This window comes from Somniosus microcephalus, chromosome 18 (genome assembly GCF_052327205.1).
Source record: "Somniosus microcephalus isolate GS21.2 chromosome 18, FLI_Smic_1.0, whole genome shotgun sequence".
Classification (NCBI taxonomy): Eukaryota; Metazoa; Chordata; class Chondrichthyes; order Squaliformes; family Somniosidae; genus Somniosus; species Somniosus microcephalus.
In genome coordinates, this window is record NC_141004.1 from 66,821,492 (window position 1) to 66,840,594 (window position 19,103).

The window sequence follows — 19,103 nt, forward strand, 5'->3', positions numbered from 1 at the left end:
GGAAATTGCTAATGTAGGAATAGGCGTATTCCTAACCAAATCATTGAGGTTGACTCCGGAGAAACAATCCAATTAGTCTTTAATGAAGGATTTGACGAAATACAACAAACAACGTAAACAGATGCAGGAGAGCTGTGGAACAGGTCTTTCCCCAGTGGGGACGCCACGAGGGCTAACTAGAAGTTTCCCAGCTCAACTGCCCGCAGGTTCCGAGCTCTACTGCCAGCAGGTTCCGAGCTCTACTGTTGGAAGGTTCCAAGCTCTGACGTCATCAGAGTACAGGAGAGGAGCCTGAGTACAGTAACAGACACATACAGTAAGGTAAGTTAAAGGGAATTATGTGTCTCAATGTAAGGGACAACCAGTGGTACCGCCACACAGGCCCCCCCAGAATTCGCTTTAACGAAAGTCCAAGGATGAGATGGTCTGACGAGCTGGTGGTCGTGCTGTCTCGGCTTGGTAGGCGAGGCATGAAGATGCTGCTCGTGAGCGGATCCTTACGCGCGTCGTGGCGAATAAAACGTATCCGTCAGGCGAAGGACCGTGGAGACGTGTGAAACAGCAGGCCTTGTCAGAGTGACGGGCAGGTTGGGCGGACGCGGGTGATGTCTCCGTTGGCTGGTGAGCGAAACCTTCGGGAGGCTGGAACGCACGGAACGGTGCGTGCCATAGTGCTACGACGTGAACACAACGGAGGGTGAAGAGTTGCTGCGTTGATCTGTGATCGGTGAGGCTAGCAACTTTCACGTGGCTGATCGCGGCCACAGGATGCCCGTTGGACCCGTCCTCTGTGTGCAGCTTCAGTAGACGTTTGCTGAAGGGAAAATTGGATAAAGGGCAGCAACGGTCCAGGTTGTTGTTGCTTTCGGGCGGGGTTAACTCTGCCTGTAGGGCAGCAACACTTGTAACAGTTGTAGATTTAGGAGAAAACAGCCGGGAGGGCGGCACGCTTTTGTTCACGCCGAATCGTGTAGTAGGTAACACAACCAGCAAGCTGAAAGGCTGGTGCATCGTCGGCGGAGAAGGAGTCGTCGGTGTTCACGAGGGATGGGTTCTCGTGGTTCGCGAGGGATGGGTCCTCGTGCGCGAGGAGTGCGTCCTCGTGTTTTGCGGGGGTAAGTCCTCGTGGTATCCCCACGGGGCGCGCTCCGATCTTGTGGGCCCGAACATGCTGTACCCCGCGCTTGGAGAGATGTATACTTGCTGTTGTTTTGGACGTAGAGGCGGACGATCCGTGTGGCGGTAGGAAAAACGAGTACGGGGACCGTAAGCAAGTGCGTGGTCGGCGCCGCATCAATGTTCTCATCGAACGGGGCTTCTACCTTTTGTAACGCACGAGGGAGACCGTGGCTCCCTGGATTGTGGTAGCGACAGCAGAACGGCTGATGCTTCCATAGCGTGCTTCGTTTGTGAAAGACGTTCACAAACCCACCAATTGTAGCGCTGGTGGACGACGGTTGCCGTTGGTCGTGCTCTACTTCTATGATGGTCTCGGCTTGGCGAGTGAGTTCCGAAGATGCTGCTCGTGAGGGGATCCGTACGCGCGTCGTGGCGAATAAAGTGTATCTGTCAGGCGAAGGACCGTGGAGACGTGTGAAACAGCATGTCGGGGTCACCAATGTAGGAATAGGCGTATTCCTAACCAAATCATTGAGGCTGACTCCGGAGAAACAATCCAATAAGTCTTTAATGAAGGATTTGACGAAATACAACAAACAACGTAAACCGATGCAGGAGAGCTGTGGAACAGGTCTTTCCCCAGTGGGGACGCCACGAGGACTAACTAGAAGTTTCCCAGCTCAACTGCCCGCAGGTTCCGAGCTCAACTGCCCGCAGGTTCCAAGCTCTACTGTTGGAAGGTTCCAAGCTCTGACGTCATCAGAGTACAGGAGAGGAGCCTGAGTACAGTAACAGACACATACAGTAAGGTAAGTTAAAGGGAATTATGTGTCTCAATGTAAGGGACAACCAGTGGTACCGCCACACAAGGGTCTATAATTAAGGATAGGGTGACTGAACACCTCAAAATATTTCAGTTAATCAGAGAAAGCCAGCATGGATTTGTGAAAGGTAGGTCATGCCTAACAAACCTGATTGAATTTTTTGAGGAGGTGACTAAATTAGTGGACAGGGGAATGTCTATGGATGTTATTTATGTGGACTTCCAGAAAGCATTTGATGAAGTCCCACATAAGAGACTGTTAACTAAGGTAGAAGCCCACAGAATTGAGGGCAAATTATTGACCTGGTTAGGAAATTGGCTGAGCGACAGGAGACCGGCAGTAGGGATAATGGGTAGGTACTCAAATTGGCTGGATGTGACTAGTGGTGTCCCGCAGGGATCTGTGTTGGGGCCTCAACTATTCACAATATTTATTAACAACTTGGATGATGGCATAGAAAGTCATATATCCAAATTTGCTGATAACAAGGATAGGCGGCATTGTAGGCAGTATAGATGAAAGCATAAAATTACAAAGGGATAGCGACAAAATCACTGCAAAATTGTGGCAAATGGATTTCAATGTAGGCAAATGTGAGGTCATCCACTTTGAACCTAAACAAGATAGAACAGGGTACTTTCTAAATGGTGAAAAGCTGAAAACCGTGGAGGTCCAAAGAGACCTGAGGGTCCAGGTACATATCATTAAAATGTCATGAACAGGTACAGAAGATAATCAAAAAGGTTAATGGATTGCTGGCCTTTAATTACACAAATTAGGGTTGTATTCCCTAGAATTTAGAAGGTTACGGGATGATCTGATCGAAGTTTTCAGGATATTAAGGGGAACAGATAAGGTAGAGAGAAACTATTTCTGCTGGTTGGGGATTCTAGGACTTGGGGACATACACTGAAAAAAATTAGAGCCAGACCTTTCGGGAGTGAAATTAGGAAACACTTCTACACACAACGGGTGGTAGAAGTTTGGAACTCTCTTTTGCAAATGGCAATTGATGCTAGATCAATTAATTTTAAATCGAAGATTGATAGCATTTTGTTAACCAAATGTATTCGGGGATATGGGCCGAAGGTGGATATATGGAGTTAGGTCGCAGATCAGCCATGATTTCAATGAATGGCGGAACGAACTCGAGGGTTTCAATGGACTACTCCTGTTCCTATGTTCCTAACCCAAAACTCTGTTGCCCTTATCCTAACTCACACCAAGTCCCATTCACCCATCACCCCTGTGCTCAGGGTCTGGAAACGTCTTGATTAGAAAATTCTTATCCTGGTTTTCAAATCCCTCCATGGTCTCACCCTCCCTATCTCTGTAACCTCCTCCAGCCCACAACCCTCCAAGATCTCTGCGCTTCTCCAATTCTGGCCTCGTGTATCCCTGATTCTCATCGCTCCACCATTGGTGGCTGTGCCTTCAGCTGCCTAGGCTCTAAGCTCTGGAATTGCCTCCCTAAACCCTTCTCTTCCATCACACTCCTTACTTGTGCCTTGTAGATGGTGGAAAGGCTTTGGGGAGTCAGGAGGTGAGACACTCGCCGTAGAGTACCCAGCCTCTGACCTGCTCTTGTTGCCACAGTATTTGTGGCTGGTCCAGTTAAGTTTCTGGTCAATGGTGACCCCCAGGATGTTGATGGTGGGGGATTCGGTGATGGTAATGCCGTTGAATTTCAAGGAGCGGTGGTTAGGTGCTCTCTTGTTGATGGTCATTGCCTGACACTTGTGTGGTGCGAATGTTACTTGCCACTTATCAGCCCAAGCCTGGATGTCGTCCAGGTCTTGCTGCATGCGGGCATGGACTGCTTCATTATCTAAGGAGTTGTGAATGGAACTGAACACTGTGCAATCATCAGCGAACTTCCTCACTTCTGACCTTATGATGGAGGGAAAGTCATTGATGAAGCAGCTGAAGATGGTTGGGCCTAGGACACTGCCCTGAGGAACTTCTGCAGTGATGTCCTGGGGATGAGATGACTATCCTCCAACAACCGCAACCATCTTCCTTTGTGCTAGGCATGACTCCAGCCAGTGGAGAGTTTTCCCCCCCCGATTCCCATTGACTTCAGTTTTACTAGAGCTCCTTGATGCCACACCTGGTCAAATGCTGTCTTGATGTCAAGGGCAGTCACTCTCCTTACCTCTGGAATTCAGCTCTTTTGTCCATATTTGGTCGGAGGCTGTAATGAGGTCTGGAGCTGAATGGTCCTGACGGAACCCAAACTGAGCATTTGTGAGCAGGTTATTGGTGAGTAAGTGTTGCTTTATAGCACTGTCGGCAACACCTTCCATCACTTTGCTGATGATTGCGAGCAGACTGATGGGGCGTTAATTGGCTGGATTGGATTTGTCTTTTTTTTTGTGGACAGAACATACCTGGGCAGTTTTCCACATTGTTGGATAGATGCCAGTCTTGTAGCTGTACTGGAACAGCTTGGCTAGAGGCGTGGTTAGTTCTGGAGCACAAATCTTCAGCATGATAGCTGGGATATTGTCAGAGCCAAAGCCTCTGCAGTATCCAGTGCAGTCAGCCGTTTCTTGATATCACGTGGAGTGAATCTAATTGGCTGAAGACTGGCTTCTGTGATGGTGGGGTCCTCAGAAGGAGGCCGAGATGGATCATCCACTCTGCACTTCTGGCTGAAGATGGTTGCGAACACTCTTTAGCTTTTGTTTTTTTGCACCCACGTGCTAGGCTCTGCCAACGTTAAGGATGGGGATGGTCATTGAGCCTCCTCCTCCCGTTAGTTGTTTAATTGTCCACCACCATTCACAACTGAATGTTGCAGGTCTGCAGAGCTTTGATCTGATCCGTTGGTTATGGGATCACTTGGCTCTGTCTGTAGCATGCTGTTTCTGCTGATTAGCATGCATGTAGTCCTGTGGTGTAGCTTCACCAGGTTGGCAACTTATTTTCAGGTACGCCTGGTGCTGCTCCTGTATTGCACCTCTAAACTCTTTTTTTCACAGAAACCCCACAGTGCAGATAGAGGCCATTTCGGCCCATCGAGCCTGCACCGACACATATCCCACCCTATCCCCGTAACCCCACGTATTTAATCCCCCTAACACTAAGGGTCAATTTATCATAGCCAATCAACCTAACCCGCATATCTTTGGACTGTGGGAGGAAACCGGAGCACCCGGAGGAAACCCATGCAAACACGGGGAGAATGTGCAAACTCCACACAGACAGTCACCCGAGGCCGGATTCGAACCCGGGTCCCTGGCGCTGTGAGGCAACAGTGCTAACCACTATGCCACCAGGGTTGGTCGCCTGATTATAATTTGTATTTTTCAGTGATTAAGTAGACATCACACAGAAATTTCACCTGCCTATCATTCCTGTTTACCTACATCCCAGTGACAACATTGGTTGCTGTTTTGATGTATATCAAATCTGTCTCGTCTCCCCAGTTATAGTTCATTTTAAGCATATAGCTTTTATAGTGCATACGTAATGGACAGACTTGAGAATGCCACTCTGCTAATTGTTCATCTAACATATCCTTTTTGGCACATTGCATTCACTGGCTGTCAGTCTACTAAGAGTGGAGTGACATGCTTAAGTTCTTTAAGCTGTTGCATTATTTGATACAAAGCGATGTTAGCCAATTAGTATCAATACTGCATCTTGTGGACAATCAGACACTTCAAAGGTGTCCTTGTACTAGGTGGTTTTCAGCGGTAACAATCTCGGTCAGTAACCTGCGGCGAGATTTGTTACTAAAACGAGTAACGATTCAGTGTTACATAATCTGTGTTGAAGACCAAGAGCCTCGGGGTAGAGACCAGCTACCTTTGCAGAGGAGACAAATCGTCGACTAGTGTGTATATACCAGAGTGCTGAGCACCAGGTTGGTGTTCTAGGCACATGACATAACTGATCTGTATTGTGTATTTTTTACTTGGAATTATATTGAAATTACAGCACAGAAACAGGCCATTCGGCCCAACTGGTCCATGCAGGTGTTTATGCTCCACACGAGCTTCTTCCCACACCTCTATCGAACCTTTTCAGCATAACTACAGAACGTGAATCAAAGCTGGAACTCTGGTCTGTCTGGCTTAGCGCTACACCAGGTTGGTCTTTCTGTATCCCAGTAGGCCATCAAATGAGCAGTTTGGAGCACTCTAATTGGCCTCGGCACCCTGGGGCTGTGTAGGGGGAAATCAGCCAGGGTTCCCGCCCCAATCGCTGCCGCGCAACCCCCTCCCCCACCCGGCTGGAAAGTGTGTATGTGTGGATTTCGGATGAGGATAAGATCAGACTCGCCTGTGATGCAATCTGTGGAGAAGTGTCCTGCCTCCACTCCATGAGGTCTCGCATGACCACTTGGGTGAGAAAGCAGGTGGGGGGCTTTCAGCATCTTTTTAACTGTACCGCGGTACAAGTCTGCACTTTCAGAAGAGGAGGGGTGAAAAGGGTAGGAAATTGAAAGAAAAAATATTAATGTAAATTCAGTTCTTCACTTACAAATTACAACTCTCATAGTGACTGAGTTTTGTTAGACTTGAAGATACAGACAGTTTCTTTCCTTGATAGCAATCTTCATATTTGATCAGATTCTTGTGTATATTTTCTGTTGCTTAATATGGAACTGTCAGCAAGATACAAGTGTTTTCTGGAAGTGCCCCTTTGTTGTCTGTCGGTGACTTTGGTGGTGCTGTTGGGAGAAACCCAGATAACGGTGTTCTCCCTATTACCACCTCCTGTTCCTTGCCTTTGTTCTTACAGGTCCCCCTGTTATCCATAGATCCTGATTCAGAATAGGTTCGACTGTTCTGCTTGTAATCCTCTGTACTACAAGTCGCCCTTTTTATAAAAAAAAAAAAAAACACTTTCAAAACTCAGTTTTACTTCCACAAAGTGCAAAATTCAATTTCTGAAGAACAAGAGGACCCAGAGATGATAAAATTGGAGTATTGGTGCAGAAATGGTACGGCAGTCTCTGAGGGTTACATGCAGTGGCCTGAGATGCTTGTCTTTTTTTTTCAGTCGTGCAGTGCTTCGTTTTGGTAGAGTCCTGGGCCCCGATATTAACGGGGAGCCGAGAAGGGTGTGGAGGAGGCTGAAATCAGCCGAAGAACCTGACCAGGCCAGGGACGTGGCAGCCCTGCCGATCTTAATGGCAGGGCTTCCTTAATGTATTGTAGGGCCGCCTCCCACCCGGCCAAATGGACAGGGAGGGAACACGAATGGCAGAAGGTTACAGCCGGGAACCCCTGGGGACGGTTCCCAGCACTGGGAAGGGAGCATCAGCTCTGGGCTGTGATCGGGTGGGCTGAGGGGAGGTTTGAGATTGGGAGGGCTGTAGGGTGGCGGGGACTGGGGGGAGGCTGGAGATCGAACTAGGGAAGGTCGAAGCCTGGGGGAGCACTCCTACTCCTCCTGGCCCACAAGCAATGGTAAAAGAGCCACTCACCTTGGGGAGTCGGCAGTTCCCGCCTCTGATCAGCTGCCACGAATCCTACAGGTTGGGCCTCCCCCTCACTGACTATTGAATTTAAGTTGCCATGCCGATGATGTCATCGGGATGTGACTTTGCAGGAGTCCCGTCCATGGCCTGATTTCTGCACTTGAAAATCTAAAGGAATGGGAATGTGGTCAGGTTGGGGTCGGATTGCCCGATCCAGATACTTTAACCTCGCCTGACTCTCTCCTGTCCATCCGGGGGGTTTAAAATAGAGACCCTGATGCCTTTTACATGGTGCAAGTGGCCTCACAACCAGAATGGCAGAGTCTCACTAGACTGCAGAGAAATATGACAAAAATACAAGCAGACCGCTGCTGGAATTCAGTTAACCCTGACAGTATTTGAGGGTGCATTTCTATATAAACTCCTACCAAGCCCAGTGATGGCAGATGTGAACCCACCCTCCCCCACCCCATTGGTGTTTTAAAAAGAAATATTAGAAGCTTGTATGATTTGTTCAGCATCTAATAAACTGAACATTCGGTTGTGCAATGGGTAACTGCATTGCTCAATATGGTATCTAATCATCCAGACTAGAGGCTCCCAGGTTCCTTCCCCAGTTTGTGCTCAGTTAGCTGATCTCGACGGGCGAGTGCTGCAATCGACCTCGGCACCCCTGGGCTAGGGATTGTGGAATCAGCCAGTTTCCTGATTGCTTTTGCTGAAAAATGCATGTACGTACTTAGGTGAGGCCAAGATTGGCTCGACTACGATGTCCTCTTGTTGAATAGGCCTCGAGTGGTCACTATCCAGGCACACAATGAAGAATGGCCACTTCGGCTGGATGACTGGGTAGCTGCAGCACGTAAGGCTGTGTGCTTGCAAGGGCTGTTCGGAGAGCCAACTTTTTTTTTCCCAAATCGCGTTTACGGTTAGACTTCTCATTGGAGGAGAATCCGACAGCATACTGTTGTGTGCTCAGTCAACTTGTTTGCAGGTGGCTAATTCTCTACTAAACTCTTCATAAGGGAAGTTGTTTGTAGCTTCTTTGTGTCTTTCTTGCTATATTAACGTGTGGCAGCCATTAATCACAGGAGCCACAGCAACAGGTAGGCTGCACTTAGATTTCAAAAGTGCCTTCCCCACGGGTACACAATGTTGTTGAGGAAGTGGAACTGTACATGTCTTTCAAGGACACAGACACACACCTGACCTTTCTCAGCATTTGAATGGTAACCAATGTTATCAGCATGACGTGGCGCTGCTATTGGCCCCACTAGACACAGAACTCTCGCGATATTATACAGGCGGATCCATTCACAATTAATGATCAGTATCGAATGATGTGGTATTAAACCCAGTCTGCTATGGTTGGTTGTCCAGGATGTATAGCAGTGGATTAATACTTTAAAGAAATTATTTGTTTGAAGGTGGGCCCACTGTTTTTGGATTTGCATTCATACTGGCTTGTAGACAACGCACCTGTGACGCCTGAATGGGTTATGAGTTGGACACTCATTAACAATTTCATTGTAGGTGTGAGTATGTGGTACCATTACATTTAATTAGGAAATAACCCATTCAGCCTCTATACATTTTACAGGTCCCAGACTGTTGGTTTGTAAGACTACTGCCATCTACACAATATGATGACGGCAGAAAAGTAACTATGGTGCCAATAAAGGGACTAAAGGATAGCTCTGGGAACTATAAACCTTTGCACTCTACAGTAGTGAGTAAAATAATAGAATCCTGAGAGAGATTAATGCGGTATTGGGGAACTAGTGTGATGAGAAGTAGACAACATGGCTTCACAGGTGGTAGATCTCGCTTGACATGCATTCGAGTAGTTTCAGGATACAGCCGACTTAGTTGAGTGGAGGGAACTCAGTATATTGAATAAACCCAGATTTAATGCACCCAGACCTCCGCAAAGTGTTTGACAAGAGTCCCATATAGAAGATTACAAGCTGGAAAAGCACGGGAGAGAGATCTGTGGGTTTGAATGAAAAATACCCTTCAACTGTTAGCACAGCATGCATTATTGAAGATAAAGGAAACAGGATCTTAGGGTGTATAGCTCAAGGGATACAGCACAAATCCCAAGGAGTGTTAATTAATTTATACAAAGCATTGGTCTGCCCCCATCTTGAGTATAGTGTATAGTCCTGGGCACATGGGGGCGGGGGGGACATCCTGGCCTTGGAGGGAGCACAGAGAAGGGCAACTAACTTACCAAATGGGATTGGGCACAGTACAAATGGAAAATGTAATAAATTTCCAGACGGTAAAGGATGTATTTTTGTGAGTGATCAGCAGGGTATGAAGTCTTTGGGACCAGTCCCATTATGTAGTAAATAACACATATGCCACACCTGCCCAGACTGCTGTACTGTATCTCTCCATTGCAAATTAATTTTCCCTCTTAACAGAATGATCGGTGGCTTGTTTGTGTTGTGCTTGATTTTTGTTCAGTGTCACACTGTGCCAGACAAGCAGCGCTGGCAATTTTCCCACGTATAAGAACGTAAGCATTAGGAGCAGGAGTAGGCCCCTCGAGCCTGCTCTGCCATTCAATAAGATCATGGCTGATCTTCGACCTTAACTCCACTTTCTCACCCAATCCCCATATCCCTTGATTCCCCTGGAGTCCAAAAGTCTATCTCTCAGCCTTGAATATACTCAACGATTGAGCATCCACAGCCCTCTGGGGCAGAGAATTCCAAAGAGTCTCAACCCTCTGAGTGAAGAAATTCCTCCTCATCTCAGTCTTAAATGGCTGACCCCTTATCCTGAGACTGTGACCCCTAGTTCTAGACTCTCCAGCCAGGGGAAACAACCTCTCAGCATCTACCCTGTCAATTCCCCTCAGAATCTTATGTTTCAATGAGATCACCTCTCATTCTTCTAAACTCCAGAGAGTATAGGCCCATTCTACACAAACTCTCCGCATAGGACAAACGTCTCCTCCCAGGGATCAATCTAGTGAACCTTCGTTACTCCGCCTCTAAGGCAAGTATGTCCTTTCTCAGCTAAGGAGACTGCTCCTTATTCCTCCCCTGTATATGGCTTTAAACGATCCCCAATCAGTCTTGGTTTGCAAAATGCTCGGGTGGTATGCAGTACGCGTTTGCTGAAAAATAACTTGCAGGCACAAGGTAAGCATCATTATTACAAAGTTAACTGTTTTAATCTTTAGATGAATGAGCTATGTAGCTCCATCCAGCTTTTTCCTGGGCAAAGATTGGACCAGAAACCTTTTTTTAATTCAAAATAGAAGCACTGTTTAAATTTGTATTTTATTTTACACTAAATCAATATACAGATGCTGCCTGACCTGCTGAGTATTCCAGCATTTTCTGTTTTCATTAATACGCACACAGGTTTCAACTGTACAAATTTTGGGAAATATATGCTTTTAGTGTAGCAACACTACACTAAATGGGTTTGAGTGCGAGATTTGCCCTTTAGAGTAATCGGTCTCAACCAAGCTGCCTTGGAAGCACTTCCTCCTTTCTCCTCCTCCCTAGCCAAAGGAGAAATCCTCGGGGGAATCCACAAGAGCCCGTTTCCTGCACTGTACAATATATAGGGGATCCAGAGCAGCACGCTGTCAGTTGGTATTGCATCCATCCTCGCAATTTGATCAGGTTTTCACTTCAGTCGCTTTGTGAGAACTGATTGATTGATTGTATGCTGGAGTGGAGGAGGGGTAACTGAGCAGATTGACCCCGGGTCCCTTACCTATGGATTGATGATGTGAGGCCTTATTGATGGAGTAATTACCACAGGCAGTAGAGTGATGATTCTACCTGCTGATAACTAAGGCAGTTCAGGTTTCGTGCTGCACTAGGGGACTTTGTGCTTTAATCTTCTCATGGTTCTCTAATGCAGTATTGAATCTGCTGGTATTGTATCCTTGGTGCAACCTGTACATTCTGAATCTGTAGCCCTTGGGAGCTGTTGTTGCAGATTGTCATTGCGATATACTGAACATAAAAGGGGGAATTGAAACACCTTGTAAAAATGAGATGCTCTGTTGAATACGTGCTTATTGGGCTCTCCTCTCTGATGCCTTCAGCCACAGCCCTCCCCAGGCGGCACTGAACGGCTGCAATCTCAGTCCCACTGATGATTGTCGGCAGTTTACTACAGGTACATTAATTATTTTTCTTGCAGTTGACTTGCTCCAGGACTTTGCAAATGTTGCTGTTGCCAGCCACTAGGTGGTGTGTATGAGTAATTTGTGACTTTCTGAAAGTGCCTGGCCTCAGATTAGTGTCTGCCAGCAGCATAGCCGCGGTGGGGAGCTCACTATGGGAACCTGCATCTTTCAGCTGTGTCACACGGTGTGTTGGACTCTCCCCTGATTGTCTAAATGGTTGTGCCTAAAAGAACTTGGGTTGTACAGATCCATCCTGTCCTGTCTGGAATGCACAGATTGTCAAGCTGGGGTCCTTGGCCCTTCAGGAGGTCATCGATTTCTGTCCATCCATCAGATTTTTGCATTTTCCTGTATTTTTTTGATTCGCTCACACTGTTCCTGGGTATTCATATTAACATTCTCTCCAGTAATCGCACTGTTTACTGTTGGGTTGCTGACATTGTCCGAAATTCGAACAATATTTGCAGTGGGCTATTGCACTCTTCTCTCAACCCTGCCTGATCTCTTAAACCCAGCAGAAATGTTTAAAAGTCTGGTAATCTGAAGAGTTAGTTTTAGACTTGATAAGCCCGTCTGGACAGTTCACATATCCAGCTATCTGATTGATTGAATTGCTCAGTGTCCGATCCACATCCAGCAGGGTATAAGGGCATAGAAAAAGCCTTCTAAATAGTGGCCTCTAAGGGTACAAAAGAAATAGACAGTGCCTCAGTATAAATATCCCTTCTATTGCTGGGTTAATAATTTTGCTGGTTATTGACCCATACACGTAGGTGCCAGATTTCAGGCAACTGGAATTTGTCATCTTGTGATATAATCACTTTTGTACCTGGATACCCTGAAATTGACTTAAATTTAAAGTAGTGATGTGGTATATTTTTATTAAATGAGTGTACTTGAAGTGAGAGAGATTTGGTCTAACACTCCTTGCTTACTAAAACAAAACAAGTGCTGGAAACACTCAGCAGGCTGGGCAGCACCTAATGGAGAGAATAGAAGTCAGCGTTTTGGGTATCGACCCTTCCACATATGCTGCCTGACCTGCTGAGTATCCCCAATAAGGAAACTCTCGATTTACCAGCACCTAAATAACTGGAAATCTCTTAACGGGCAGAATTCAGGAGTAGGTTCAGGTAAGTTTTACTTCATATTAGTGGCTGTTCCTGGATCTGTGGCTGTGTAACCGGGATTCCTGCACCTGTTGCTAAGCAACAGGGAAGCCTAGATTTGTTGCTGTGTACGGGGCTCTCGTACCTTTTACTATACCTCTCTGTAATCCGGACTTTTTCATAAACCGGCACCACGCCGGTCCCGTCGGTGCCAGATTTTAAAAAAATTGTTTTAGGTTTTTTGCTTTTTATCCTCCTGTTTATTACTGGTCTCATTTGCACTTAGATATGCTTTGCATTTAACGGTAGGTGTTATGGTGCAGTGCAGTTTACTCCATCCACTTATCTCGCACCCCCCACTGCCACCACCACCCACTCCTACAAAATCCCCAGCAGAGTAGCAGGAGTGCACTCGTGATTTAAAAATTCTCAAAACTTTAGCAAATCTAACACCAGTGCCAATTAAGTTATATTGTGTCACGGACAAAAATGCTGCCCATTTGAAGGAAAGCTTTTGAATGTTAAAAGTTGTGTGTTTTTTGAGAGTCCTGGTCACTCAGTAATATAAAGTGCTGTTTCTGTTTTCAGTAACTGCCTGCATGTTGTGGAGCCCATGCCAGTGCCTGGCCGGGATGTGGAAGCTTACTGTCTGCTCTGCGAGTGTAAATATGAAGAAAGAAGCACCACTACAATCAAGGTACAGCCAAGCCCCCTCTATTCCCTCTGATTAATTCAAACAGGACAGCTCCCCCACCCTGAAGCACTGTCCACCAGCTCCCTTAAGAATAGCTCTGAGCACCATTACTAATCAAGATGACCCTTTTCCGGTAACTTGGAGCTGATTGTAGGAGAGTGCGCTGGATTTATTTTCTGTTCATGCTTAGAATCATACAGCACCAAAGGAGGCCATTGGGCCCATCATGTCTGTGCCAGCTGTTTGAAAGAGCTTTCCCATTAATCCCACTCTCCTCTTTCCTCATAGCCCTGCAAGTTTCTCCTTTACAAGTATATATCCAATTCCCTGTTGAAAGGTACTATTAAACCTGCTGCTACCAGTTTTCAGGTAGTGCATTCCAGACCATAACAATTCGATGCATAAAAAAAATTCCTCCTCATTCCCCTGGTTCTTGTGCCAATTATCTTAAATCTGTGTCCTCTGTTGCCGACCCACCTGGCAGTGGAAACAGTTTCTCCCTATCTACTCTTATCAAAACTTTTCATGATTTTAAACACCTTTTATCAAGGTGAGAGTGAAAACAAGCTGGCAAGAAAGATATTGAATGAATTCAACCTCTCAGTCGTACAGGTCAGGGAGGTCCCAGATTAAACCCTCGGCCTGCACCTAGTTTGCTGATCACAACCAGAACAGAGGATGTGATGCTGCAATTGGCCTAGTTAGGGAGAAACAAAACAGCCAGGGGTTTCTGATCCAGCTGGCTGTTGAGTGACCCCTGGAACTGTGCCCGTGTGTACGTCGGGTGAGGAGAGGACTGGTCTTGGCCATGCTGCTTCCTGCAGTTGAATAGCCTGTTGATGCTCACTGAGGCATGCACATGAATAATGGTCAGTTGGTTTATCAACACTTGCCGGAGAAGGTAGGAAGAAAGAAAAGAGCACTGCTTGTCCAGTTGATCAGTTTGGGGGTCATGGATGCAGTCTTGCATATCCGTGCTGTCTGATGCGGAACAATAGCACTTCAGGACACTGCTGCCTGAAGATCGCTTTTAAAAGTTCCAGCATTGCTCACTGTCTAACTGTAAGAGATGAAGTTGAAGTTAATTCTGCAGATGTCGTACAATACCCTGGGTTTAAAGGAGTCCGTTTGTATCACGGAGAGTAATGGGAAAGTAAGCAAATTTGGGGCTGATGATTGTGAGCAATGAAGGATACGTTTACTCTTTTTTCCTAATCTTGATTTGACAGGTAACAATCATCATTTACCTGACTGTTGTTGGAGCTCTGCTGGTGTACATGGCATTCCTGATGATAGTGGACCCACTTATCCGAAAGCCGGATTCATACATTCAGCCACTGCATAATGAGGAAGACACTGAGGTATGGAAAGTGAATGATAATTCTAGGTGGATTTATATAAATGAGGGAGCTACCTGCAAGTATGTGGATCGTTCACCTTTTAAGTGATGAATATGTTCCAAATGTGTGCATTTTTTATATGGGGTTCTATTTATACAAACAATTTATTTTTATACCTTGTATTTGTTATTAATAAGGTAGCCTCCGTAACATAGAATTTCAAAGATTTTTTTTCTCTTAAACTCTCCTCCATAAACTCCCCCTTGACTTTGAGAATGTTACAGATAAAACTGAGTGCAACTGCCTATGATGAAGTTTATTTTAACAAAGCTTCATAAGAAGGATTTCTAATTAAACCAAAAGGCACAGAAATTCATGTCGAACGTGGGACTGGAGAAGAAGTTGATTTACAAAATCGGAAACTGATTACTCATGAGTGGTGTAATGTAAGAATGGGGGATGTGATGAGTGCAGTCCATAGCTGATGGATCCTTTTGTCTTTAATCTATATTAACGACCTTTTAATAGGTCAGCAATCCACTTGTGCAGACAACTAGCAAATGAAAATTACATCGATAAAAGCACTATTAGTCGAATAAATGTGCGTCATAAGTAACCATGAAATAAATTAAATTGGACGAGAGAGACTTGGAAAAGCATCTGGAAGTGTGGCGATATCACACGGGAAATACAGCCAAAACCATGGAGTACAAGTCTCCAGAGGTTACACACTGGCTTTACAAGAACAGATCACTTTCCAATGTAATATCATTAATCGCTATCTCACTCTCCAATGTAATATTATCATTAATCTCTACATTTTGTTTCCTGTTATTTAGCTAATTAATTATCCAACTTACAACATCCTCCTTTATCGTTCGAGCCTTCACTTAGTTGCAGGCTTTTTGTGTGGTATTTTCAGAAATGCTTTTGAAAGTCTAGATATAAAGCATGCATTAACTTTGTTGCATTCTCGAAGAATTGTGATAAGTTTGTGAGGTACAGCCTGCCTTCCATAATAAGCTATATTTGAGATACCTTACTAAGCTTTTGGCTTTATTCGCGGTTGCTCTCAAATTGTTCCCTTTGAGATACCTTTGTTTTCTGCCAATTCTCTCTTTTTGACTCCTAACTTTAAAAGCTGCCTATTGATTTCATGTCCTGCTTCTGCCTGTGCCAGTGTATAAAGCCTGCTTCCTGGTGGTGCAGCTCCCGACATGCACACCTGGCCCAAAAATAATGGACTTTATCAGGCAAACTTTACCATTTGCCCTTCAAAATGAGCCAACAAAAACACTTGAGGAGTTGAATTTCTCTGAGTTTCTCCCAATCGTTCACTAACTTCAGCAAGAGATTTGTGGAAACTCAAGTTACAGCGGACAGCCAGGATCATTAAATCTCTGCGGCTTTGAAGTTGCACTGTTGACTTTTACACAGAATACCAAAAGACCCCTCTCGCCAGCAGTATGTAAGTTGCACTTCCAAATTCTCATCATGAAAATGTGCGTAGGGATGTGACCATATATCTATAACTATCCATCTAGCTATCTATCTGTCCATCTATAGTATTTAAATCTTAAGTTTTTAAAATATATTTTGCCACCACCACTGTCAATCTGAGTAGTACAGTATGAGCATCACTCAAACCAGAGGTGAAAGGGAAAAACCGCAAATGCTGGCAATGTCAAATAAGAACAGAATATGTGGGCCATTTACAACAGCATCTGAAAGTCCATGTTTTGTCACACCTGAGACACTAACCTGTTCTAGATGCTGATTGGTTTGCTGTGTATTTCCAACACTTTCCTCATTTTAGTCAGTTAGTTTGTGTCAAGTCAGGTTGCTCAATCTGACTAGACTGTCCAGGTGTGTATCACTTGTGACTCACACTGCCCAGAGCACTTCTAATGTTACAAAAGCAAAATACTGCAAATGCTGGAAATCTGAACTAACACTTTGTGTTAATGTTACAGTATTGGCTGAGCATCCAGGATAGCTATATATCATGGAACTAAACCAGGAGTTGAAGTAAAATCAGTATTATTTATATGCACAGGCAATACAAAGATACTTTTCACATTAACATACCATTTATTTACCTAAAGGCTTGTAAACTCTTTCAACTTTCACACATATTTTAGTGTGCTACATGTGAAATATTTCTAGTAACATCTAGCCTATGGAAATAGGCTGGTGTACTCTGGTTTTATACTGTACTGTGAATGGAGTATGTAACAAACAAAGTGGAAGGACTGCACTTGTGGCAACGCACTGGCACTTTGGCCTGCTGATTTTTGTGCTGTGAACATAAAGAAATCTATACTTCGACTTCTCGATGACCTAGTGAGTAAGGCACCGCACAGTTCGGAAAGGTCAGATGTTTGGTTCGCGGCCTGTGCTGAGTTGACTAGGGCAGTAGTTGGAAGGCTGCTAACAGCCTCAATGCCCCAGGGCTGAGGGGCAACAAATAAGTCACTTTTTCTGCTCCTTGCTACCTGGTAGCCCTTGCATGTACATACATGTGTGTGGATGGGGTAGAATTTGGGGTTTCTTTAACGGATCCCTGAGCTGTGAATGACATGTTATGCCAGCAGTAGTAGCGAGGCACAGTGCAGGGCTAACCACATCACCGTCCCCAGAAGGATGAAGAGAAAAATTGGAGGGCGAGTTACCACGGCCACTTCCAACACCTCTGGCAGAAGGGTGGCATTTGTGGAGGGAGAGGATCGGGTCACATTATCTACTCTCCACCTGAAAATGGTGCTTGGGAACATACAATAATGAGTGGGAGGGATATCTCTCTCACCTGCCCACCAGCCCTAGGATCTCTGCCACCAAGAAAGATAAGAGCAGCAATGTCATGGGAACACCAGCACCTCCAAGTTCCCCTCAAAGTCACATCCCATCTGACTTGGTAATGTATTCCAGTTTCTTCATCAGTGCTGGTTCAAGAACCTGGAATTCCATACCAAACATAATGGGAGCACCATTGCTGCAGTTGTTTAGGGAAAAGGCCCTCCACTAGCACCTTCTCAAGGCAACTAAGAATGGACAATAAATGTGGCCTTGCCATTGTTGCCACATCCATGAACATTTTTTTTAAAGGTTGAGTAGTACTATCGAAGACTATGGCTTAGACCCTCTTTTGCCGCAGTGAGACTAAGGGAAGAAAACCAGTAGGATTGGCAGGAGGAAGAAATCTAAACAAGAAAAAACACAGCCTAGTTTACATTATAATGATGAGCTGGAGCTTTTCTCCATTGTAAAAACATGGACACAGTGCCTGGACATAGCTTCATGTCAGTTGGTAGCACTCTTTTCCTCTGGGTCAGAAGGTTGTGGCCTCGGGTCTGACTCCAGGATCTGAGCATTTAATATAGGCTGACATTCCAGTACAGCACTGAGGGAGCACTGCATTGTTAGGGGTGCATTTAGAGGAGATGTTAAACCAAGCCCCTTTCTACCTGTCTTGGTTCAGGTGAATGTTAACGATCCTGTGGCACTATTCAAAGAAGAGCATTGAGTTCTCTCCATGTCCTGACCAGCATTCTTCCTTCAACCAACTCCATCACAAAACACAGCAACTGGTTGTTCATCTTATTGATATTTTCTGGTACAGAATGTCTGCCTACATATCTTTGCTTACAAAGCATAATTCATTATACGCAGCACTTTAAGATGTTTTGATGAGCTGACAGTGCCTTATATATAAAATGCTTGTGTTTTCTAATTTTTTGATTAATTTTTCCAACCACTGAGTACTGTTCACTCATTGTCTCAAAGCTCCCCTTTGCCTTTGTGATTATTTTTATTGTGAGTGTCATCCCCTTTTTCTTTTATTATGGGGGGAAAAAATGTTTAATCTCCAAGTGAGTTTTTCTTTGAGAATTTCCTTGTTGATGGTTTTAGCTTTTAAAATTACCCCTTCAAATTCATCCCCTGTGTAATCTAAAAATAAAACGTATATTTAAGATCAAACAACTTAAAGAAGCTTACCACACTTCCTGCCGCTCCTGTTTTAATAGATTTATTGCAGTCATTTCCTACTTTGTTTACGGTGTAGTGATGCTTCTAATACCAGGTTGGGTGAAATTAATTCATGCCAGTCTGTGTGAGGGCTGATGAGAGCCAATGTAGGTGGTCTCATGATAACGGGAGGAAATGAGAAATAATACAAGTGCTTATTATGGGGTAAGGAATGACAAGTGTTAGGCTGGTCGAATGTCAGTGAGCAACACACGGTCAGACACTTCAGGATATCATCAGCAGCAAATACCGTCTCTGTCTGTGTTTAAGGACAACCTTGGGACAAAAACAGAAGCCAACAGGTTGTCACAACAGACAGCTCCTGTGGCTGTGTCACGATGGTGGATAGCATCTGAAAACCGAAACTTCACTCTGTTAATGGTGCACACATGCTT

At 45.1% G+C, this 19,103-nt stretch overlaps 1 protein-coding gene across 2 annotated transcripts in view; it reads left to right on the forward strand.

Moving 5' to 3' along the window:
• The window catches only part of tmem9 (transmembrane protein 9), a 92,926-nt gene that overhangs the window by 39,017 nt on the left and 34,806 nt on the right, over positions 1-19,103 (forward strand). For both annotated transcript variants that reach the window (XM_086011609.1, XM_086011610.1), the window contains exons 3-4: positions 13,237-13,345; positions 14,572-14,703. In XM_086011609.1, coding sequence (XP_085867735.1) covers positions 13,237-13,345; positions 14,572-14,703 — 241 coding nt within the window. The remainder of the gene's footprint in view (positions 1-13,236; positions 13,346-14,571; positions 14,704-19,103) is intronic.